General features: G+C 44.2%; 1 protein-coding gene across 1 annotated transcript; it reads left to right on the forward strand.

The window, feature by feature from the left end:
- The first annotated feature begins 3,194 nt into the window (after positions 1-3,194).
- FAM20B (FAM20B glycosaminoglycan xylosylkinase) lies at positions 3,195-21,902 on the forward strand. The gene is made up of 7 exons (XM_057374914.1): positions 3,195-3,723; positions 6,803-6,889; positions 9,030-9,139; positions 11,265-11,436; positions 14,089-14,280; positions 16,238-16,297; positions 18,375-21,902. The coding sequence occupies exons 1-7, from the start codon at positions 3,347-3,349 to the stop codon at positions 18,604-18,606; spliced, it is 1,230 nt and encodes a 409-aa protein (XP_057230897.1). The 5' UTR covers positions 3,195-3,346; the 3' UTR covers positions 18,607-21,902.
- Positions 21,903-25,283: the final 3,381 nt, after the last annotated feature.

The following is a 25,283-nucleotide window of genomic DNA, read 5'->3' on the forward strand; positions in this document are numbered from 1 at the left end:
AAAAAAAAAAAAAAAAAAGATTGTGATATGAGGCATATGAGGCACAGCATTGATTTTGTGACTCAAATAAAGAAAGTTTTGTGGTATTTTTCTTCTAACTTTGTAGACTGCTTAGAGTAGCTGTGATTTTTGTAACAGGCAAAGTGAATGCTGTTTTTTGAACTGGGAATGAAGTGGTGTGATATTGGTATTTAATTCCAGAAGACATGCTTTRATTCAGGTGTTTGTGTGCACTGTGACCCCACCATGATACTGAGGAGATGCTGTTTGTATATTGAGTTGGAAGACTCGTACTTACTGAGAATACAGACCTGGTTGTATTAAGAGACAGAATTGATCAGGAATATGCCAAAGAGGTAGTGAAAAACAAGAAGTATTTCTCATGCAAACCTTGCAGTTGATTACAGCATTAAAAAGCTGGTAGGGCTGTTTATTTCTGGCTGTTTTCTCTTTTTTGCTGGGTTTAGTTTTGTCATTGTCCAAGACMCTTTTGCCATTCATTCCATAGAGTTCAGCTCACAGCTTACCTTATCTTTTTGTTTTTAAAATATTGGTKGTGTATTGTTATTTCATCTTTCTCATCTCTGACCTCATTCCAGGACCAGCTTGACACTTCTGGMGTTCTCATAATCTTCCTTTCCAATCCAAGAATTTGCCAGACWTGTCTTTTTCAAATTACTTTCTTCCAAAACTGAATAAATATTTTCTTAAACAGCCTCAGTGCTGTCACCCTTGCCATCTTCAATTTAAAACAGCGAAGCTCAAGTTCTTATTGTCCATGGTAAACTTGTTCATAAAAGGATTCAATTCCCTTGGCTTGTAGWGCAGAGAGTGTAACGTTGACACCAAGGAGCAAAGTGCAGACTGTGCATGGAGCACTGGGAAACTGATTGCATGGCAACCTCGAAGTGCTTTGGTGTTTGTTGGAGGGAAGCAGTTGATGACTCATGCTCTCAGATGTCACTAAAAAGTGAGAGCCAACTCACCAGCAAACAGTTATAATACTTAATTTTATTTATTTTTGTAAATTCTGTTTACCTTGTTGGAGGGTTTCAGCCAAAATTAGTTTCAAAGCTGTCGCAAAAGAGAAACTAAGTAAATGACCTTTAACTTGAGTGACTGTAGTTGTATTCTTCCCCCTACCCCCCCCAGCTCCCAAGAAAAATATCCCTAGAGAAGCTCAGCATTCCTGAAAATCAGTCTAGAAAAGCGAGTGCTCAGCTTGAGCTCCAGAGATGTGGAACATCTTGCCCTGTGCTTTAGTCAGCCAGCACTGTGCTGTGAGGCTTTCTTTGAATGTGTGAGTGCATATATACATACCTCATAGTGAGGAATAACTCTTTCGAAATTACTTCTGTTCTTCTGCCTAGCTCCTTACAAACTCTCATGGATTTAAAAAAATGAATGAAAGCAGATCTTGATAACAGCAGTGCTCAAAATGATTCAGAATTAGTAGCRTTAAAGAGGTGAATTATGCAGTTACAATGAGAGGGTACAGTTACAGCTGATCTGCTTTGCTTGTCTGCTTAAGTTTAAGAATGATATGATTATTATTTAAGGACCTCTTCCTGGGTGAGTGTGATCTGCAGGAATGAGAGCTTTTGGGTCAGGTGCATCTTCTTTATCTCTGCTTCTCATTCTCGTGCYTGCAGTGGGTAATGTGCAGGTGGCTGTGCTGTCTGGAGAAGAACAGGCTGCCAAAACAGAACTAGATGAAGAATAATAATATGCTCTAATTTCCATATAAACATGTGATTTGTTCCCTTTCAGCATGAGCACAAGCACTTATTTTCCAATAGATTAAAATCAGTATTACACAGTTATCAGGGGATCACAGTTCTAGTTGGAATCAKCCCTGAGGCTTCTACCCTCTCCCTTCCTGGAGTCTCTATACTGCTGTGAGTGCTAAGAGGGACAAAGGAGAGCTGTGTAGCTGGATGGGTCTGCTCTAGACCTCATGTACATTTGTTTAAGATCCTCCTGGGGTTTGCATGTCCTTTTACACTGACACTCTTACTGTGTGCCAGCTTGATTYGACACTGATGGCTGTGACCTGTGTGTGCTTTGCCAGGCATGGCCTGGCTGTCCTGGGGTTGCTGCTGGTAAATGAGCCAGTGCAGCTCGTTTTTTCCAGTGCCRTGATTAATAATGGCTGGTTTCTATGCTTATTGTTAAATCGCATGAGAAGGTTTTTCTGTGTCAGTCCTCCCCCAGCTCAGGATGCTGTTTAGGGTTTGCATTGATCAGTGTGGCTAGTGCAAAGAGAAATTCCTGCTGGCTCCCAACGCTCCTCCAAGGTGTGCCTCAGGTCCTTTTCCATTTGGCTTTTGACTGCATTCAGCTAATACTAGGAAGGTAATTTCTGTCCTCATAACTGAGTACAGTTGATGGTGCGTTCTGTGGTCCTTATATGCAAACACTGCCCTGGCCAAGGCTTATTGAGGGGCCAGATGTGTCTTACTGCCCACTATAAATATAGAAACAGATGTGGCCTCAGCTGTTGTAGGTAAGGTTACTGAGAACAGGCAAGGATTAGTGGTCTGGGTATTTTTTTCTAGTTCATTTGGTTGAGATTGCAGAYACTTTGTATATTTTCTGTGGTTATGGCTTTTGCAGTTGAGTGCAGAAGGTACTTAGTCAACCACAAGGAAGTAAAGATGTCATCCCCACCCCAGCTCATTTTTTTTAAGAATGGAAAAAAAAGTTGAGTAAATTATAGCAGCAGCAAATGAAAGGCAATAAACAATTAAGTCTTTTCTGTCCTTATGCCTTGTACCTTCAGGAAAGTAGGCTGTTCAGCTGTTCTCACTGTTTGTCAGCTGTCTTAAAATCWACCTGGGAGCTTTTCTGGAGGGACAGGTCTTTAGGACACCAGCAGTCATGGGAYGTCATAYGAGTGGAAGAGTGCATGTGAAATTGGAGCAATCACGTTAAACTACAGTTCCCTGCAAAAGTCTTGCCCGTGGTGGTTGCAGCTGCTRTGATTTCAGCTGTGCAGAGATGCTATCTGGCAATTTCCCCTTCCGTGCAGATCGCAGAAGGGCTTCAGGAAGGCAGCAAACCCAGGGTGTTTTAACAGAAGCATGTGGGSTTTAGGATACGAGTGTCCATGAATGCAGGCTTATGTTCCAAGCATAAACTTGATTTTGAGTCTGCAGGATTGTAAGTTTGTGTTTTGTTTATTTGTAGGGGTGCCAGGAGATGCTTCAGTGGTGAGACCTCTTGTACAATGCAAGTTAGGAATGAAATTCATCAACTAACGTCCCCTTCCTCACCCTGATCTCCAACAGACTTCCTGTAACACTTAACGGAAGAAAGGGTCAGGGGAGAAGGGCTGAAGGGCACCATGAAGYTGAAGCAGCGAGTTGTGCTGTTGGCCATCCTCCTCGTCATCTTCATTTTCACCAAGGTTTTCCTCATTGACAACCTGGACACGTCGGCCGCCAACCGGGAGGACCAGCGCGCGTTCCAGCGGATGCTGTCGGGGCTGCGCGTGGCGCTGGACCCGCGCCTGGAGCACACGCTGCAGTCGCCCTGGGAGATCGCAGCACAGTGGGTGGTGCCCCGCGAGGTGTACCCTGAGGACACCCCCGAGCTGGGCGCCGTCATGCACGCCATGACCACCAAGAAAATCATTAAAGCTGATGTGGGATACAAAGGGACGCAACTGAAAGCTTTGCTGATACTTGAAGGAGGGCAGAAGGTTGTCTTCAAGCCCAAGAGGTAAATACTGCCTTCAGTGACTGCGTTAAGATCTGCTTTTTTTTTTTCTTTTTTTCTTCCATTTTGTCACATATAAGTTATGAATTTTCCTGTCAGTGGAAAGGTCATCCTGTTATTTTTGAGACAGACAGGAGCCTTGCTGGTGCTCTAGTAACATTAGGTTGCTGTGCCAGCTGTCTCTCAGGCTGTACAGCCTTGATGCTCAATACACCCTGTCYTTAGATTAAAAGAATAATCACTGTRTTCAGTCCTGAGGGAATGTTGGTTACACCTGATGTTTCTGAGCTGTATCTTCCTGACTCTGGAAGTACAGCTTCTGGCAGTTTGGAGACAACAAGGAGGCAGTTTTGCCTCCTTGTTTTGTCAGACTGCCAGGAGAGGGTGCATTTCAAGAACAGGGAGTAGAGGAAAGTTGGCAGTGGTCTTCAAAGTAAATCTGTGTGTCTGGTGTAGCTGAAGGTAGGCTGTAAAGATGGTTTGGGCAGGTCAGAGTGAGAGCCCTGAGCCTCCCATTGGCCAGTGGGTGAGTACTGGAGGAGCAATGTAAGGGTGGGAGAGCAGTGATACTTCCTTGGTATGGCCTCTGTTTACAGTGATCCTCAGAAAAATTTGACATGATTGCATGTTCCTGAAGAATCTTGGCTGTAAAGTTTATTGAACTGTTTGCCATTGGGGGAAARGAGAAGAAAGATGTTAAAAAGTAAGGCAGGTATGTTTTAAGAGATTTCACTGCAAATGAGAAGTGAAATCATCACAGAAATTCATCACAGTCATCACAGAAAAAAAAATTGGTTTAAGTAGGCATTAAGGTTTACTGTCCTGTTAATGAGTGGAGAGGCCACAAAGATGCTCTGAGGGCTGGAACACCTCTGCTTAGARACAGGCTGAGAGAGCTGGGGCTGTTCACCTRGAGAAGAGAGGRCTCCAGGGAGATCCTGGAGCCCCTTCCAGTGCCTAAAGGGGCTGCAGGAGAGATGGAGAGGGACTTTGGACAAGGGTCTGGAGTGARAGGACAAGGGGGAATGGCKTCACACTGACAGCRTGCAGGGTTAGATGGGATRTTGGGAAGAAATTCTTMCCTGTGAGGGTGATGAGGCCCTGGCAGGRTGCTCAGAGAAGCTGTGGCTGCCCCATCCCTGGMAGTGTTTGAGAACARGCTGGACAGGGCTTGGAATAACTTRGTCTRGTGGAAGGTATCCCYRCCCATGGCAGAAGAATTGGAATGAAATTATCTTCCAACCCAAACCAGTCTGTGATTCCGTGGTTAGAGAATGAGAAAAAATCTGCCCTGCACTTGGGTTCACAGTCCTGTTTCTGTACAGGCAGTTSCTGCTCTGGCTGGAGCTCCCCTGCGGGCCCAGGCAGTGTGAGCCTTTCACACAAAGTCCTGGTGATACGACAGACATCTCCTCCAGTGACAGCACCGMGGAGACACAGCATTCCCACAGAGCTTTCTGTGTGAGGGAGGGTGATAAAGCATTTCACCGAGCATTAAATTGCATTCTATAATGCCCTGTCTGTGCAGGCAAGCACAGGGACTCTGCTCCATCAAGGACACGTGCAGCTGGGAATGTTTATAGGAGCACTATGRGGATGGCCTTGGCCATCCTGGTAGACATGTGTTCTATTTGTGACTTCTGAAAAGCCAGGCTTGTGGGCAGAGTTCTGCTTTGGCATTGCAAGAGAGTCTRTTTAATGAGCTTTGGACCTGAAAGCTCTGTTAAAGTTACTGTTAAAAACAATTCTGAGCAAACTTACTGGCTGAGGAGGAAGGAATTCCTTATTACTTTTGCTTTGGAAAGGACTAGATGCCTAATGTGGATGGAAACAAGGAGTTTGGTTGGGATTTACTAATAAATTTTAGCTCTGTTATCTTTCGAAATATGACTGTGTTTCCAAAAGCCTGCTGTAAGTACATACCAAAAACCTGTCTTTGAGGACATGTTCTGAGGTTCTCACTTCAAATTTGCTTAAGATCCAGGCTAATTTACTCACAATTAATAGTTGCTGTCATTGCATCTGGTGGTATATGTGACAGAAGAGGCTGGTTTGGTGAAAGCACCCATTTGGCACGAATCCTACACCAGCAAGTTCTCTTTTGAGCTGCCTTGCAGAGAAGCTGAAGCATTTGCTCAGACTGAGGAAGTGGACTGTCCTCTTGCCCCACATCCTCCCTGAGCAAGGTTAAAACATCAAAGTAGAGCTCTGTGCTTCCTCTTACACTGTTGTTGCTACTGTTTGAACACATATTCTGCTGGAAATAATCCAGTTATTTGATATAGAGATGGAAAATAGGTAACCTAATTCAGCCTTAGTTTATTTGGAAACGTTGCATTTCACCCGTTTGCTCGGTATTGATTGTGGTATTTCACACTCAGCTGCAGCATGGTGCTCAAGCAGTATCTACACCGATCCAAATGTCAGGAAACTCAGAAAATGGTGTTTGCCTTGATTAAGTAGCATCTATTAAAAGATAAAAAAGGGAGCAAAAAGCATTCCATTTCACCAAAATACACCATTGTTGCAATGACTGCCTAATTTCTATATTTTGCTGTTCATTATGTCTTTTCTCTGCCAGAATAAAGGCTCTGCTTATACCCTGTATTGTCCAAGGTTCACGCTTGCTGATTTTCTGTCTACTAAAGATTGCATTTGCCATCTCTTCCACACTATCAGGTCATATTTTCATGTTAATGTACAGTCCTTTCTAACCCCAAAATCATCTGAGGAATTGCTGCTTTCCAGTATAAAYAGACCCCTGTTCTGTAGCAGGGTCTGTGCTCTTTGTTCTAAGATGTGACTTGGCATATGGTTGGATTAAAATTTATTAGTTGGAAGGTGAACTGCCTCCCAAGTTCTGGAGACCACTGTCCATCACTGACCTTTCCTCCTTATTTACCACTTCAACAGTCTGGACAYTTTAATCTCATTGATGTTTTTTTCCTCTCCCATTGGCAATCACTTGGCAAGTGACCCAGAGACTCTTTAATGTAGCACTGTTATTAAATTGTTACTCTGAACAGCAAAATTGATGGTAATTCCACATAGACTCACTTTATTTGACTTATTTCAATTACAGATATGCCAGGGATTATGTAGTGGAAGGAGAACCATATGCTGGCTACGACAGACACAACGCAGAAGTGGCAGCCTTTCACTTGGACAGGTATGGAATTGCTTTATCTGGTTTTATTGTCTCTGGAAAATACTAGGAAAAAAGGGAGTTCTTCGAAGACTACACCTCAGATGTGAGCTACCTCTAACCTGCCAATATACCACATTGAAGCCAAAATACAAATCAGCTTTTTCTGTGAAACTACTKTTCGAAAATCTGTTTGAGATTGTAACATGTCAGATATCTGTGAAAAGTCTGGAAAAGAGAATGAGCCCTGAAACCACTATRGTTAATATTACAAGGGAGAATTAGATAATAGAATTAGATAATATTACAGGAGAGCATAAAAATASAATTATTATTACAGGAGTTTAGCCAAATATTGTGGAGGAGTCTGAAATACTAAATGTATGTGCTAAGTTCATGTGCTGTTCACTAAAAAGTCAAGACTAATGTCTAGACTAACARTTTAATCTAGGCTAAATATGAAGCAGTGCATCCTAGAGGAAAACCAGYTATTCATATACTAATTATACTTGGGGTAGCCAGGTGGTTTTGTAGACCTGTGCTGGAGGTGCAACTACAGGAAAACCCAAAAATTATAGGATGTACAAAGAATGGGACAGAAAATAGCAGACACTGAATGTCAATAGTTATGAAATGCTGTAAGAGCTGCRGTTTCACATAGAATTAATGAGCACAGTCTCTGCTTCCTTGTAGGAAGATTTGGAGGTGAAGAGACATAAAATCTTGAGAAAAGTSATAAGGAGGGACAAATGTAACAAAGATAGAGTGGTTGAACGTAAACTGAGGTTTCTCAGTAGGTAAATGTGAGCCTTTTCCTGATGACTTAATTCATAGGTGGTGACAGAGATGTTTGTTCATCCTGATACACCCGTGAAACTCATTGCACAGGCAGTGGAAATTCTAGGAAGGTTTGATGATAGCACCCGTTGCTGCTACAGTCATAAGCTACCTGCCCTARAATGTTAATCTGTACCTTCGTGTTGAATGGTAATAGTTCCAAATATTGTCCAAGGATACAATTGTTTCAAGAAGGATCTGGATCATTTTGTGTGTTTACCACTAATGGGGAGGCTGTGCCTTCCAGGATCATGGCTTCTCAGCTGTGGGTCTGAAAATACAGGGCCAGGTTTTCCACATGTAAGCTCTGTGCTTGTTTTCTTGGAACACCCGCTTTTGCTGAGGCTGTGCCCAGCTCGGTATTGGCTGCTGTGAATTTTGTCTTTATGCACATGACTTGTTCAGACAGACATTTTGTGTTGCCCTTTCTTAGAGTTATTTTATACTTACAGAAGGGGGTTTACTCATCGAATATCTAAAACAAATCCTTATCAGTTTTTGGAGTGACTCTCCCAATACCTCTGTGGAATGACAATTGTCCCTTTTCCAGAAGAGCCTTTTCAGGCTCTGTTTTTGAGATGCAAAAACTGTCAAAAGGGTGTCAAAAGTGCATTAAGAGAGTTGGAGCTGACACTGTACTAATCTTTGTACTTCTTTAAGCGCTTTTAAAATTCCATTACAAATACCCAAGTCATTTGTGGTCACAGAGCAAAGGCTGTGGCAGGCATGGGAGTGGAACTTGGATCCTGTAACTGCAAGTTTTATGGTTGTTCTTCCCACCTCTGTTTTTTCAGGSACTTCTCAGGCATTCACTTTTGTTCTACCATTCTGTCTTCCGTTCTTCTTCTCATGCCAAACAAAACAACTCCTGTGTTGGTTGCTTTCAAGTGTAATTGAGTTGGGCTTGAGCTTAACATTTTAATAGATAGTGGTTCCCACAAATTATAAATTATCTTTCCAGGTGACCACCAGCCCCACAGCCCATATGGTTTTATTGCTTCAACCTGCTTCAGACACATGATGGATATTTCTGGTGTGAGGTCTGARTTCTGAGAGTTGGAGCATGGTGCATCCTCTGTTGCTCTGCTGCAAATGCTTTAAWAAAGGAGTGTCACTGACAGCCTACAAAGCAAGCTTAACATCCAGGCACAGAAGAAAAATGAGTTTCCTTACTTTGCCTTGGAGGAAGTTGCTGCAGGGCTCCAAGTTTGCTCTTTGGCTTCTGTCATCTCTGACAGGGACTGTGGTTTTTTTTTTTTTTTGTTTTAATTTTGAACTGCTGCTAGTGTTGCAAATTCTCAGGTTGTGTTTTTTCACCCCCACTCAGAATCCTGGGTTTCCGGCGAGCCCCGCTGGTGGTTGGCAGGTTTGTGAATCTGCGCACAGAGATCAAACCCGTGGCCACCGAGCAGCTCCTGGGCACCTTCATGACCGTGGGTAAGTGGAKTCCATGGACTGTGCTGCCCAGTGAAGGAAAAATGCTTAATGGGAAAAAAGAGCCGTGGGAACCTGACACAGCTATAGAACAGTTAACCGTGATACAGGAAGCTCTTTCTCTGCCAGGAGAAATCTTGGATAACTCTGTTCAGCGGGGGAGGAGGACTTGATTTTCTTCAAGTAGTTTTCCCTCTGTAACTGCTCTGTGTTCCCTCATGCTGCTGTTACAGATGGGATTTTATTTTTTTTAGTAAGAATTTTCTTTCTGCTGCCAGAGATGGTTAGAAAAGTCTGTGATTAGACCTGAAAAGAAAGAAATAAAATTTTATTTAACATAAAGATTTGGGATCATTTATGGAGCTGACACACTGGTTGGTATTAGATGTTGTTTGTGCTGCATCAGAGCCTGCAGAGCATTTACAGCCAAATGTGGCAGCACTTCCCTGTGTTGTGTACAGTAATAATGCTGTGAAGGAGACATAAAAGGAGCTATTAATGTGAACTCTTACCAGGTGGTCATTAGGCACCAAGAAATTACTTACGCTRCAGCCCTAACTTTTTCAGGCTTTTATAAACCATCAAATTATTACTCTTTTGTTTGTTTGTTTTTCTCTCTACTCAGAAGGCTCTAGAGATGATTGTTCCTTCCAGCTGGTAGCGTTCCTGTTAGTAGCACTGCTGGCAGTCTCACCTGCTGCCTGATACTGCCACTTACAAGGTGTAACTTTCAGATGAAAGTTTCAGCTCAGCCTCAAACTCTCCTGGCATTCACATGGGGTGCCTGCTGCAGGCAGGATTTACATTTTCAAATTTCAGCCAAGATAACTAAGCTGTTTTCTAGCAGCACTGCTGAATTGAGAAGTATGGCTCCAGAAATTTTCATTGCTCCTTGTTAGATTCCTCAGAACTGCTGTTCTGCAAAGCAGGAGCTAAAGGAATGGGTGGATCTGGGGAGGAGGTTATGATCTTTTGTCAGGCCAAATTTGACCAAGTTCCAGAGGTTCTGAAGAATTCATGCTGACTCAGTGCAGGTTTGCTGGAGATGCAGCTAGRATCTCCAAGAATTCTGTCTCTTGCTGGACCTGCTGCAGGCCCTGAATGGGAACAGAGACTTGCAGGGCTTTCCCTACAAATAAGAGATCTGGTGTGCAAGCTCTGAGTTGGTAATGATCTCTGACATCCTCAAGCTGTCTGATGGTACATTGGGAGCACAGGAGCTGGGTGTGGATGGAGAGCTCCAAAGGAGTACATGCTGAAGGGATGTGTAAGAATGGAAGGGGTAAAACACAGCTTTCAGAGAGCTGAGCCCGGTTTGGGGAGGACATTGGATGTAGAACCAAAGGAAGAAAGGACAGAGTCATCATGACCAAGGGAGACACAGGTGAAGAATATTTTGGAAGAACATTTGTGAGCATGGAACTGGATTTAACTTGGTGAGGATCAAGCAAGGTGGGTTAGAAGGGGAAAATAGAAAAGGTTCAATTAAAACTATTAATGCAGGCCGTTCCAGATTACTTGATGCTACAGGATGCATCAGTGTTAGTGGACTAAAGGCTGCAGGGTTTTGTTGCAAGACTGTCAGAAGACACTGGTGAAGCTTTGAGACATCTAGATTTCTAGATTATGTGAAAATAATACTTGTTTCTGTCTCCTCTGCAGAGTTAGCTCAAGTAGCTGAGACATGTGGTGGGTCTCAGGGCACCAAATCCCTTTGAGTTCTTCTGTGTCTCTTTTCACTTACCTATTTTTGGTCARGTTTTTCAAAGAAATGGGAAATCTGACACATGAAGTATGAAATGTGAAAAACAAACAGTGTTAAGTTTGCAAAGTCAGGGTCCTGAAGACTAGGAAAGGATCGCAAAAACTTGTTGATAGTGTTGTATTCTCAGAGTGATAAAGTCATTAGAAAATATAATTGCTCTCTCCTTTTCATATTAGTATTTAATTGCTCTGAATGAATGGATGTCTGTGTAATCTCTTTTGAGCATCTCCCTCTCAGAGAATGGAAGCACAAGGACAAGTGCAGTGAAATCCTGGTGTGGAGAAGGATGTCGCTCCTGAATTTCAGTTGGATTCCTTGGATTAAGTTCTCCTGTTCTGATACATGTTAATTTTTCTCTTGAAGGCAATAACACTTGCTTCTATGGGAAGTGCTACTATTGTCGGGAGACAGAGCCAGCCTGTGCTGATGGGGACATCATGGAGGGCTCAGTGACACTGTGGCTGCCGGACGTTTGGCCCCTGCAGAAACACCGGCACCCCTGGGGCAGGACTTACCGGGAGGGCAAACTTGCCAGGTATGAGAACGTGGCAGGGCTGTTCTCTACATGGTGATTTGTACTAAAATAACCTTTGAAATAGGTTAATAAATGGTTAATTAAAGAGCACTAAGTACTCCCAGAACCTAGAGTTATGTCAACAGCTTTCTTAGTACAACAGCAGAAGCCAAGAAATCTAGGAAAAAAATCTAAATTGAAATGAACAAGAAAGAAATCTTCATTATTTTCCACAATATTAAGTGTTGTCCTTTTCCTGCATCTTGACTGAAACAKAGCTCCACAATTCAGTCACTCTACGCTCTGAAAATCTTGGCTGTGAGCAAACCATGACTCTTCTYTTGTGCCACTGGACCTTCTGCTGATGCTGTGCCACTCTGTGGCCACCAAAATGTGGTAGCACTGTGYCAGACCTGATTTCATGGTCCTTGTAGTATGTTTTGAGAGGTATGGAGCTGGTTTAGCTTAAGAAGGTAGGCACTGGAAAGTCCTTTGCTTTGAATGCCATCAGTTTTTGGTGACCATGCTCAGCACATAAAGAATGCTAAATCCCACATTTGTTCTTCTTTAAGAGTCTTCTACAGTAGGTCCATCACATCTGAGTTCATGGGGTGGGGATGTTTTTGCCATGAGCAGAACAACTGGGTTTGAGCTTAGTAAATTTTTCCAAGTCTGTCTTGAACTTGAAAATTATTAGATTTTTAGTCCTTGAACTAAAGTATCCATTGATTTCCAATGATGTGATTGTTCTCAGAAAGAATCTYATCCAAAGGCTTCACTGAATTGTTTTAGAGTATAAAATGCCCAGACTGACTGTTGAGCAGCAGATGTTTTCTCTTTCCCAGCAGGTCAAATTCAGCTGTGTTCAGTACATGGTACCTGGCAGTAATGAACCTGGCAGGATGAGTTTCTTGGAGGTGTTCCTCCTGTTGAGAGGCTGCTTTTCATCATACCCTGCCTGCTTGCACAGGGGTTTACCTTAATTCCTGTGCTGGTGTGGTATTTGGTGTATTTAAATTCGCTCTTGCCTCCTTCAGATGAGCTTACAAGGTGTTTTTCACCTTGTCACACTGCACATTTCACTTKGAGAGATCAGGATAATTAAACATTCTTGGTGTCATACTCTCCTTTTTCTGTGCTTGGTAATTGTGGAAAAATAACTCCCTAAGTATTCTTTCCTGCTCCAGCTGCTGTTCCTAGTTGACCTTTCRAACATAATTCACACAGGCACATTAGTGTACGTAATTTTTAATGGAGGTGTAATRGATAAAATCCCTGACCTTCCAAGGCCTGTGCTAATACAATATAAATGATCAGAAATGAGTGTTGGAGAAAAGTCTCTCTTGAAAGACTGCATGGAAAATGAAGAGAGAGAGCATAGTATATCTGAAAAATTGTGGCAAGGAGATTAAGTACCGCTCTAAAGTAAAATGAGAGAAAGAAACACTTGAGGGAGAGAGGGATGCAGCATAAGAAATGTATCCAGCACAAGGAGAAGAGGTTCTGAGACTGTTGCTGTATGGATTTGTGCTGCAAGTTGAATGTGAGTTGGATCTTGGTGCAAAGATCCCTCTTTGCAGAGGGATTTGGGCACAGCATTTGAGGACCTGTTATCAAAAACATTGAGAAGGTAAATTTTTAATCTCTCTRATTTGGATACCTGGAGGAAAGATGGGATGTTGGGACCTTTGGCTCCAGACCACTAGAAGATGGAAGTGGGCTATGTGGCAGTTGTAGTAATTAAATTCTGATCTTCCTATTTTTATGACTGTCTGCAGTTTTGAGCATGTCAACAAGTCTATSCAGCTTGTGTTTCCTCCATCTCTGTTTCCAAATCACAGATGGTTTAAGGCATTTCCAATTTAACTGCTGGTTTGTGAAGGACTGTTTCAGTCCTTACATGGAAGATGTTATAGATGTCCTTGTTCTTTAGGTTGACAGATRGAAAGGATATACAGCAGAGATTTGGCTGTTTTTAGTGGCCGTGTTGAATAGCTTTGAAAGCTGTAAAGAAGAAAATGAGAAAATCTAAAATCATAGGTTTGGAGAATTGAGACATGGCATCTGTGTAACAAGATTAGGTGGAGAAGGAGAAGGAGATAAGAGAGAAGCTTGAAATCTTGTCAGTGGAGAAGGTGAGATATTCTGSAAAGGAAGTGGGGAGCAAAGAGACAGCAGTGAGTGAAGGAGAATGAACACGTGAATCCCTTCTGCTGGGGGCACAGGGGCTCATTACTAACCACAATGGGGATATTTGCATTAGAAAGAGAAAAGGAAGAGGAGGGCTGGAAAGCCAGATGSAAACAGCTCAAGGCAATGGAAACAGTACTGAAATCCTTCCTCTGGAAATTGAGGGAGGCAAGGCATGGCAGTAATCTTCCCACAAGGCAGCCCAGCTACTGTGGAGTCGTGAGGAAGCAAACTCTTACCTTGTTTTCTGTAGGAAGGTGATCTTTGTGTTTTCTTGAACTGAAACTACAGCTTGCTCCAAATGCTGGGATGTTAGTGCTTGGTTTACTATTCCATGAAACATTGTAGTCAAGCTCTTCCTTCTCTGAAAGGGGCTGCTCCCCTTTCCTTGGTGCACTCACAGGTGACTGCAGGGCAGCTCCAGGTGCTGTTGCTGTGCAGTGTGGTTCCCTGAAGGGCTGTTTGGCTCCTCTCTGGCTGCAGGTGGGAGTATGACGAGAGCTACTGCGATGCTGTGAAGAAAACATCCCCRTACGACTCGGGCCCACGGCTGCTGGACATCATCGACACAGCCATCTTCGATTACCTGATCGGCAACGCCGACCGGCACCACTACGAGAGCTTCCAGGATGATGAGGGAGCCAGCATGCTCATCCTGCTGGATAATGCCAAAAGGTCAGCCTGGCAAAGTCCTCTTGGCCTGGCAGTGACTGTATCTCTCTGTTTTTTTTCACTAATTAATTCATTAATATCCTTTGTAATAGGCTTTCCTTTTTATCAGAAATTACTCGCCAAATCTTAGGGTCTTTCAAAGGTTGCGATGCTGACAGGACAAGGGGGAATGGGTTCAAACTGAAAGAATGTGGGTTTAGATCAGGTATTAGGAAGAAATTCTCCCCTGTGAGAATGATGGAGCCCTGGCACAGGTTGCCCAAAGAAGCTRTGGCTGCCCCATCCCTGGMAGTGTTCAAGGCCRGGTTGGACAGCACTTGGAGYAACCTGGGAYAGTGGGAGCCCATGGAAAGGGGGTGGAACAAGATGAGCTTTAACCCAGGTATTCCAAGSCAAACCATTCCAGGACTGTGTGGTTCTACTCTACATTCTAGGTACTGTTCTGTCTTGAGAAGGTCTTACTCAAGAAACTCCCCAATTAGCACATTATTTCCCAAAGCAATTTTCAAAGCTTTGCTCAAGCCTCTCCTCCTATCGTCAGAAAAGCCCTTTTTTTTAGGCTTTTAATTGATGGAAGATTAAAAAATTACAATTTTTATTAATCACCAGTCAGTATTGGTGAGTGCTGTAATAAAGGCAGATCTTTTCAAGGTGTGTTTCTGAATAATTTGGCATTCCTGCCTTCTGGATATGCCTACTCTGGCTTTGAAAGGTTAAAAGTCTAAAATGGAGGTAGAAGTGATACCAAAAGCAAAATAAGATGTTCTAAATGTGGGTATGAAGTCTTACCCAAACAAAAATGCTTTTAAAATGTATTTAAAATGTGAGTTGTTTTGTCTCTGCTATGTGTTTTTTTTCTGTCGTCCACTATAGTTTAAGTTTAAAATCATATGAAGACATAACCTTGTTTAAATCATAACAATTTGCTTCATTTTTCTTAAAAACATAATCATCTACATGTCATTGTTTAGTCCAGCAATTGAGAGTTATTTATTTTTCTGGTGGGCACTCCCATGTGCAGTGCCAGCGAGTTTCCCCTTCTGTGAAGGACCAGCAGTTTCCCTTCTGTGAAGGCTCTGCTCTGGCTTTGCACAGCACTTGTACCTTGTACCAAGTGTGCACTGCACTTGAGACCCTGGAGATCCTTGAGCAGCCCTGGAGTTACCTTTCTTTTCCCATTTATCTTTTTAGAATGGATTCCTTCCATARGGATCATCAGCCCCAGCTCCTTGTTCCTTACAGGACACCTAAAACTAAACCATGTGACTAAGAGGAGATGCTCCTTGAGGCCATGCCCTCTTCCCTGGGAGCTCATTCCAATTTGAAAGCTATTAATAACAGAATTATTTGGGCAGCATAATGCCAGGTCTCTACAGCAGCATATCTTCATTGAGGAAAAAGTTCTTCATTGAAAACAGTGTTATGAGGAGGGTGAAACTATGAAAAATAAATCCAGCATGTATTTAGATGAAGCTTGAAATACCRTGGAAGCCTTCTGGCTTCCTTAGACAGTGTAGGCATGAAATGTTTGAGTCGATCACTTAGTGATCTGTTAGTGATCTGATTAATGAACTGTTGCTCTAATGGGTGCTGCTGTTTGGTTCCTTCCCTGCCCAGCTGTGTCAGACAGACAAAGCTCCCATTCTCCATGCCCAGAATATCAGTTATTGCTTATCCCTGCATCATTTCTAAATTCCTCTAAAGTGCCTTTCTAAGATGCTTTGGTCTGATGCAGAACTGGGTATGCTGTTGCTGCTTCTGTTTCACTGCTTAGCTGATGCTGTTGAGAGTTATATCTGTGATTCGCCTTGACCTGTTTATATTTTAATTTAAATGATTTRATCTCTTGGAGCATGAAATTGCCTAGTATTGATTTCTTTGAATTCTTTACAAAGCTCTTTATGTTGAGAACAACCTGAGGAGTTCAGCTGGTTCACTTGGTTTTAATTTTGCTTTTCAGCTTTGGAAACCCTGCCCTGGATGAAAGAAGCATCTTGGCTCCTCTCTATCAGTGCTGCATGTAAGTGAAACACAGGGGGTGCTCTTCACTTCATTTATGTAATTCTGTTCGTGGGTTTGCAGTATCATCAACTCGGGAGCCTTCTGGCAACCTGAAAACATTTGCTCAGGTCCACAGTGTTTTACTTCTTTGAGATATTGTCTGTTTGATGGATTGTCACCGCCCAAGAAGCTGAGAAATCCATTTTCATGAAGGCACTATGCGGAGGGTTGGCTGCAGAAAGTGTAAGTGATCTCATCTGCAGGTCACTGGTTCAGCTCTATCCATAGCCAGTGTGACAGGTACTTTGCATCTGCAGCTCTCCCCATCCAGCTCCTGACAAATCAAAGTTCACATCCCAGCTTGAGTTACCTCCAACAGAAGTGAATGATCCAACGTGTCTGGCAACATAATGATTTCAAACATGGTTTCTAATGAAAACTGCAGCACTCAGGGGACTCCTCTCAAGTGAAGTTTGTAGTTTCTTTGCAGAATTTTCTTTCTGCTTTGGCCTTGTGAGCTGTGGTTTTGTTTGTTTTATTTTCAGAGGCTGKGAATTGTTGATTTCTGTTCTGTGTTCACTTTGTCACCAGGCCATTGCTACTCCTCACTAGGAAATAGATGCTCCAAGGGCTGGAGCACCTTCTGTGGGAACAGCCTGGGAGAGCTGGGGATGTTCACCAGGAGAAGAGAAAGCTCTGGGGAAACCTTAGGGCACTTTCCAGTGCATAAAGGGTCTCCAGAAAAGCTGGAGAGGAGCTCTGGACAAGGGCCTGGAGTGCCAGAACAAGAGGGAGTGGTTTCCACTGACAGAGGGCAGGGTTAGATGGGATATTGGGAAGAAATTCTTCCCTGTGAGGAGGCCCTGGCACAGGTTGCTCAGAGAAGCTGTGGCTGCCCCATCCCTGGAATTGTTCCAGGCCAGGTTGGACAGGGCTTGGAGCAACCTGGTCTAGTGGAAGGTGTCCCTGCCCATGGCAGAGAGGTGGAAAGGGATGTTCTTCCAGTCCAAACCATTTGGGGATTCTGTGAAAATTTACAGGAAGAAAAATACTAATATATCCATTTCTTGACTGTGACACTTCAATGTTAACTCCTTTAAACCTTCCAAATGGAGCTTGTCCTTGAAAGTTTCTGTATTCCAAATTCCCTGGGACCTTTGAAACCTGGGACCTTTGCAGAAAGCCTGAGCTCTCATCCTGCTTGCATTAAGCACAGTTCCCTGCACACTGCARTACACCTGGCCTACATTCTGCAAGATCCTTTTAAAAGTCATAAAACAGTTTAAGGATTTTCCAATTCTTCAGTTTTCCTACATTAAATTTAAATTTATATTTGATTTCCTGCCTTATTTACATTCTTTTGGAGTCTTTGTCATCTAGATTCTCCAAAATGCAACAAGAGGAGTTTATCTTTGTAAGAGACTTTGCAATTTCCTGCTTTTCAGATATCACTTCTTTCTGGTACCGGGCAAATGCTACATATGTGTAGTTGTTTTAACTGTAGGTTAAATTGCTTATTTAGCTGGTTTCATTAGAGGCCATCAAACCCAAGAGTTTAGAGCAGGAGTGCTAAAGATTAGGACCTTAAAGGTTTGGRGGAGAATCCCAAGAGACTTCACAGAACATGGGAGTTGAAGCTGTGCTGACACGAACAGGTTCAGTAGCCAGTGAACAGGAAAGGTTGCTGCTGTGTTCTCTTTCTTGGAATTTCAGTCAACTGCCTTTTGCCCTTTGTGATTAATTATTTGTTGGTGATGCTCTTCCCGAGGTGACCAGAGTTTTGTTTGAATTTGTTGATTTTCCTTCCTTTCCTTTGCAAACTGTGTCTGGGAGGCCTCAGGACTGAAGACCTTCCTCRCTCTCAGCTGGAAGTGTTCCTGTGTTACATCACAGTTCCATCACAGCATATTGATTCTTCATCACCTTCAGTTTTCCAGTTTCCTTAGATCCTGTCTGTGATGCAGTTTCATCTGGACCCTCCCATCCCAAAGCCACCTTTGCAATGTGGCAGGCTCCCTGAGGAGGCAGGCTCCAGTATTCCCAATGGGACTGCAGCAGGACCGTAGTGTGGTTACGTGTGTTTGTTTCCTTTGCAGCATCCGGGTTTCTACCTGGAACAGGCTGAATTACCTGAAGAATGGAGTCCTGAAGTCTGCCTTAAAAACTGCCATGTCGCATGACCCCATCTCACCTGTGCTGTCTGACTCTCACCTGGACGCGCTGGACCAGCGGCTCCTCAGCATCCTGGCTACAGTSAAGCAGTGCACAGACCAGTTTGGGCCAGATGTCGTGCTGGTGGAAGACAGGATGACTCTGTCTCACTTGTAATCAYGGTGGAACACCAGACAAAACTCCTTTTTTAAAAAAAAACGAAAAAATTGCGATAGAAAAACAGCACAATCAGTTCAGAAGGGCTGYGGCCAAGATGGACTGACATGGACAGGAAAGCTCCCGAGGCAGAGGAARGGAGGTGACCCTGGCTTTTTCCTTGGGCTGGCAGCAGTGAGAGGTGGGAARGGGGCCTCGGATGGCTCGGCCCCCACAGTGGCATCTTGGCCACCGTGGCGTGTCCATTGTTGGCAGTGGGCATGGYGCCCGATCAACACGGCTCTCGGTGCTGGTGCAGGTGTGGGATACAGACACTCCTTCGTGGACTCAACCTGGAGGGGACACAGATGAACARTACARTCCTCTCCCTTTCTCTTCCCCCTCRACTCTGGCGAGTTCGTCTGATTCAGGGTTGTACACAATCAGCTCTGAGCTGGTTGGGCATTTTATCGCTTCTCTAGAGAATGAGCAAGGGGCGAATAAAATAACTGTTAGACTGAAGAGTTGTGCCACCCCCCCGGGGGTGGGATGTTCTTCTGATTGCCATGAGGGGTGGGAGAGGGGACCTCTGCTACTCACTTGGCTTTTCCTTGATAAAAGGCTGGGAARGGGGGGGTTGCCTCATATGTGATAATGTTTCAGTGTTTTTGCTGAAGTCATATCTAAGATWTATCCACAGGGTTGGAGATTTAGGAGAGGACAGGGTCGTTATACAGCACTTGGTAATTAAGAAGTTATAGTAAGTTTCCGTGTGTCTTGTCCTTGTTCTCTAAGGAATCTGGCAAGGTCAGAATGGAGAAGATATCCTTGCAGTCCTGAGTCCAGTATAACCAAATTTTCAACCTGCAGTAACTGAGGAGAACAGAATCTGTCCTTGGAAGCAGTTGTGTGTAGCRAGGTCAGGTGGCTTTACTGTGAGCCCTGAGTGCTGTGGGACCTCTGGGCATGAGACTTCATGGGTGGACTGCCCTGTTAGCAGCAGTAACCTGAGGATGGGACACAGCCCTGAGTTCTGATCTGTCTCTTCACCTGAGAGAGCTTCCTGCTGCTCCCCATGACCACAGCTCAGCACTGCTGTTCTTGGAGCACCACTCTGGGTCCCACATTCCCCTGGTCTGGCTGTGGCCAAGCTCAGAAGCTGTGACCACTTCCAGGAGGTTTTTTGCCTTCCCCAGCTGCTTCCTGCAAGCCCCACTGTGATGTCCTACCTGGGATGGTTGTCCTGGGGTCCTCACTAATGCCTTTGCCATAGAYAGAAAAGAGTTGGCTTTTCAGGGCAGGCTTGCAGCACCCATCTTGTGCAAGTCCTGTCACCCTGCAGCACCTCAGCCTGTGCTGCCAATGAGCTTGTGCCATAAAACTGATCACCTTGGGGCAGCTCTGAGTTTGTGTCTCCAGAAGAGAAGCAGCTTCATCACTATTTCCAAATCGAGCAGCTTTCATCAGTGTTCAGCCAGCGTGGTCCTTAATACAAGGGAAGAGTCCATTCCCAAAGTGATTACAGGTTACTGAACTTGAGAGCAAGAGTACCAAAATGTCAGTTTGAGCCCTTTYCCTTGATTTTCCTGTCAGGATCTTTCTAACTCTGCAGTGTGGCAGGCAGGTAAAGACCTGTTKGCTTGTTCTTGCACCTGGGCCACACCTGATCCAGGAGGTGTCAGGGAGAGAGTTTATCTGAAAAATGTGAGATTGTTTTGCTGAAGTCTTTCTCTCATTATATGAGCAGAGTATCTTGAAAGTAGAATGTGACTGTTTACCTGAGATTGAATTTTATGTTCTTGCTCTCTTCTGGACTTGGCCACATGGCAGATGCACCCCAGAGGGATGAGATGATGWGATGGGATCTGGAGTTATTTATTGGAGCTCCCGGTGAGGATGGGGACACACAGCCAGCTCTGAGGACACTGTGAAGCTCATACCTGATAGCTGATAACAGAACAAGCTTTAGAAGCTGTGAGTGGTGCCTGTGGGACAGGACCAAGTGTTGGTACAAGCTGTTTCTCTGGACATTTCAGATGATTTACCCACAGGGGAGATGATGAAGCACATGKTGGTAGCTGATAGCATTTCTAAAAGCATATTCTTCTCTTTGAGCTTAATCATGAGCACTTAATATTTTGGGAGGGATCTACCAAGATTTTGATTTCTATATGATCACACTTGGTATTTACTTTGATTTAATAATGGGTTAAAAAAAAAAAAAAGTCTTTCAATCTTTGAAATTTAATTAATGTTGAGGACTTACCTATTGCTCTAAGCTGAAGCTTTTGCTGTCAGATGGAACCTGGGGATAAATTTTTCCCCAGTATGAATGTCAAAGATTTAATGCAGGGTCTTGGTTTATTTTGGTTTACTTGTGGACAAAGGGCGTGAAGTCCAGCATTATCAATAGAAGGAAGCAAGAAATGATTGTCTTTTGGGGTTGGTTTTTTTATTTGTGATATTGATGCTACTAATTGCGGTAAACACTACTGGAGGCTGGTGTTCTGCAGCAGGAAAAAGAATAAATTCCTCTCTTAAACCAAAATCAGGAAGATCTGGTTTTGGCCTTGTGACAATTTCTGCCCTTTTGGCAGTGATGATTGTTTCACTTGAACACAAACCCCCTGAGAGATTTAAAACTGTAACCATTGCAAAGGAAATAGGGGCAGCATCCAAGTGCCAACAGGGTCTGCTTGAATCTCTGAAAAATAACATTGTTTGCAAGGCAGGTGCTCTGTCGAGGTTTTCGTGCCATCTTCTGATCCTTGTTCACTGTCCACGCTGGCCCCAGATGATACACACTGGCTGTGTCATAGTTATCAGTGATATCAGAGCGCTGCAAGCACAGAAATCAAGAACTAATTAAAGAGACCCTCATCAGCCATCTGCTATTTGCCTCCTCCTTCCCAAGTCAGCGTCAGCAGGAGGAGACACTCGAGTCGGCTCCTCTTCCAGCAGCTGATGAACTGGAGTGTGTCTTGCCAAACAAACTTCAACTCAAAAGTACTAATTTATTAAGAAGGTAATTTATTTGCTGTGGCAGCTGGAGCAAGACGCTGGAAACAGACCCCCGTCTCAGAGCTGCCAGAGGAGGCCCCTGGGAGCTGCTGCACAAATGGAGTTGCTAATAAGCAAACAGAACGCAATCATGACTTTCTACTCCTATCCCCTGGGGTCAGATCCCACATAAAGCAACATTGTGTGAATAAAGATTTTAATAAAGCAACACTGATGGATTGGTTAAGTCTCTCTCTCCCTCCCCTGTCTGTCTCTCTCAGTTCCCACATGTGGTGGGCTGAATGTGTGAAGTGTTTTGCTGCTGCTGTTTCCAGTTCCTCCTCCRCTAATGGTTGTCAGTGATATTTATTCCAGCCCTGTATATCCAAAAATGGGGTCAAACGTGCAGCTTGTTTGCAAGAGCCTTGTTGCTGAGGAAGGAAGAGTATCCCAAAGGGAAACAGAAATCAAACACACCTAGAGTGAARTGGTCTTTTGCCAGTGCATCCCACSGTCCTGCATCTCSTGAGCACTGGTGAGCCCTTGGCAGTGTCCCAGCAGCTTGGTTTTGTTCCCTGGAACGAGGGGTGGATGCTGRGTTGCAAGAGGTGTCTGTAGAGCTGGCAGGGAAGGCTTCATGGTTGCCTTTTCTGAGCTTTCACTGAGACAGGGCAGCTCAGTCTGCTTGCCTTGAGTGCAGAACTTTACTCAGGCTCTGTCAGGGTTTTTCTTATACCCCAACAGTGAGTGTTTCAGAGGCAGGAAGTGAAGCAGTTCTGAATTCAGTGATCTTTGACCTGCCCTGTAGCATCAGCTGCTGCTGTGAAACTTGCTTTTCTTTAAAAGAGTTTCTCCCTTGAAACTTTGGGTTTCAGCATTGTTGAATTCTGTAAGAACTGCTTTCTGGGGCTTATTTTGAGGGTTTTGTGGGGGAGGATATTCTGGGGTTTTTTGTTTCCCAGCATTGTGCGCTGACAGTAACTTTTCCTTTCTTCCATCTCTATTTTTGAGGTGCCAATTTGCTCAGGGATCAGGACAGGATTCTTGCTTGTGTATGAGCAGTTCAACAACTAGAGATGCTTTTAAGTTCTGACAGGCTGAAACTGGCAGTTTGGAGAGCTGTTGTTCCAAGCACTTTGTTGCGCTGCTGCTGTGTATTTTTGGAGTGGTTTGCCTTAGTAACAGAGGGAAAATTTGTATAACTGGGAGATTTTAAAGTCTTTCTGATTGTGTAATGAATGTACTTTTATAAAAGAATGAACACAAACAACCTTGAACCAATGGAGAACCAGAGTGGGTTGATAATAAGCACTTCCCCTGAAGTTCTCAAATCCTCTCCCTACAATTTTTTTATTGAATGTAAAAATTAGAGATGAAAAGGGTTCATATATCCCAAGTGTGGGACTGGTGATCTGGTGATTTGTTTGTTCTTTGTAGAGTCAATATTTTTAAGAGACTAGGGAGAGATAGGACTTCGTGGGGAAAAAAAATGAAGGAGGGGAAAGGACTCCTCATACCCTTTATTCCAGATCTTTCCTTGATTTAGTGACCTAATCCATTGCTGTGTTATCCTGAGCTCTGGAGAGARGCTTTTCTCCCCCTGCCTTCTGTCAGAGTGCAGCAATGGATGAGCAGCAGGAATTGCTGTATGGAAATGGGAAAAAAAACTAAAAGAAGGGTGCATTGCATTTCCCTGGGCAGTCTGTAAATGAAAATCTTGATTGCAGGGTTCCCTCTGAATGCTTGCCCTGAGCTGCACTGGGGTGTGGAATAAGCCAGGCTTGAGCAATTCTTGTGGTGCTGTTTCTCTTTTCAGATGGAGCTGAGCTGAGCCGAGGTGGTGGAAGTTTAATCAGGGGGTTGCTGCTCACCAGGACTGACTGCCTGCAATAACCTGCCACRAGTGACAAGCTGAGCATCCTCCCATCCTCTCTGGGGCTTTGCAGGTCCCTGCAGCTGCCTCTGCTGCCAGACTCACCTCAGAATCAGCAGATGCTGTAGTCAGGATTTCAGCAGAGGAAGGAAAAAAAGCCCTGATACTTCCTAAACTCACGGCAGGTATGAGCAAGGTCTTCCCAGCATAAGGCACTGGGATCTCTTCCAGTCTCCTGCAGGTTCCCTTCTAACCACGGGGATCATTTCCTCCCTGAGGTCYCACATAGGGAACTGAATTATACAAGGAGGGTAAAAGGCACTCACAACACTCCAGTGCCTCAGTACCTGCAGGRCCAGACAGAGAACAGTCAGGATCACAGAGTCCCAGAATGGTTGGGGTTGGAAGGGACCTTAAAATATCATCTCGTCCCAACCCCCTGCCATGGGCAGGGACACCTACTATCCCAGGCTGCTCCAAGCCCCATCTGACCCGGGCTTGAACACTTCCAGGGCTGGGACAGTCACAGCTTCTCTGGGATACCCGTGCCAGGGCCTGCTAAAGAACTCACTTTATTTTTTCTTCTGGCTCTTACTATGTGCTGCACTCGGGCAAGGCTGACATCCCAGGTGCAGTTTTGGACAGTCAATCAGTTTATCTTCCAGAATTTTCTTTTTTCCTTTGGAGCATGTAAGTATCTATTTTTTATTAAGTCTGTCCCTTTTAATAAGCCCTTTTCAGATAGAGCAGTTATCCCAGGTGGGMAAAGTTTGAATGGTCCAGCTGTGAWTTTTTTAATRAATGTGTATAAATGCTTCAGATGYCTCAACTAGTTTTCAGAAAGGCTGACAGCAGTTCAGTTTGCTATGGCTACAGCAAGTTTRATTTTTAATTGATTTATTTAATGCACTGGGTTTAGTTCTGTTTAAGTTACTGCAACTGGTGTTCAGGTTTCGGCCTCACTGTTTTTGTAGGGGCAGTTTTGTTAGTCCCAGTATTTTTAATGCTGCTGTGTAWTATTTGCAGGCACCTGTGATGCACTCTGCTCCATGCTGGGCTGCATCTCCCCCACCTCCCATCCACCTGGACCAGGAAATTACCAGGCTGGATTAATTCTATTTATGGTCCTTCTTGGTTTTATTTTTCTGAGCATGTGGGATAACCTTGAAATCCTTTCCATTTCCAAAGCCTCTTGGCCTTGGTCTCAGTTAGGATATGTTGTGAGTGGACTTGTCCTGCTGCTCAGTAATTGTAGAGTGTCACTCCCTTACAGTAAGGCAGCAGTGGGGTACAGCTTAAGATAAAATGCAGGTTATACAGGAATTATCTATTTTTTTAATATTCGCCCCCATAGCCGAGTGTGTGTCCAACATGAGAGGCAGGGATTGTATGGGATTCTCGGATCCCGAGCCAGCCCTAAGCACTGCAGTGGCTGCTTCCCTGTACTGGAGAGGGTTTACAACTGGTTGGAGAAACTGGGTTGGTGATGAGCTTAATGGTGGCAGTGAGTTGTCCCTCAGTTCTCATGGGCTACCCGGTGGTGGTTCTATGCCATGTGGTTATTTCTTTTCCTGGCTGCTTGAGCAGCGCCCGCTGCGTGTCCCGGTGCCTGGATGTCCCGGTGCCTGGATGTCCCGGTGCCTGGATGTCCCGGTGTGCAGGGATGCATTTCTCGGCTCGCTGATGAATGGCACCTCCAGTGTCACACAGCAAGCCCGCCCCCCTGCCAGCAGCACAGCCGTGTGTCCCAGAGCTCTGAGCGAATTCCTCAACTCGGAGCACAGCAGGCAGCAGCCACAGCCGGGCTCACTCATCTGCTGCTGCC

This window comes from Malurus melanocephalus, unplaced genomic scaffold, assembly GCF_030028575.1.
Source record: "Malurus melanocephalus ecotype Western Australia unplaced genomic scaffold, MMel_1.1 scaffold_236, whole genome shotgun sequence".
NCBI classification, from domain to species: domain Eukaryota; kingdom Metazoa; phylum Chordata; class Aves; order Passeriformes; family Maluridae; genus Malurus; species Malurus melanocephalus.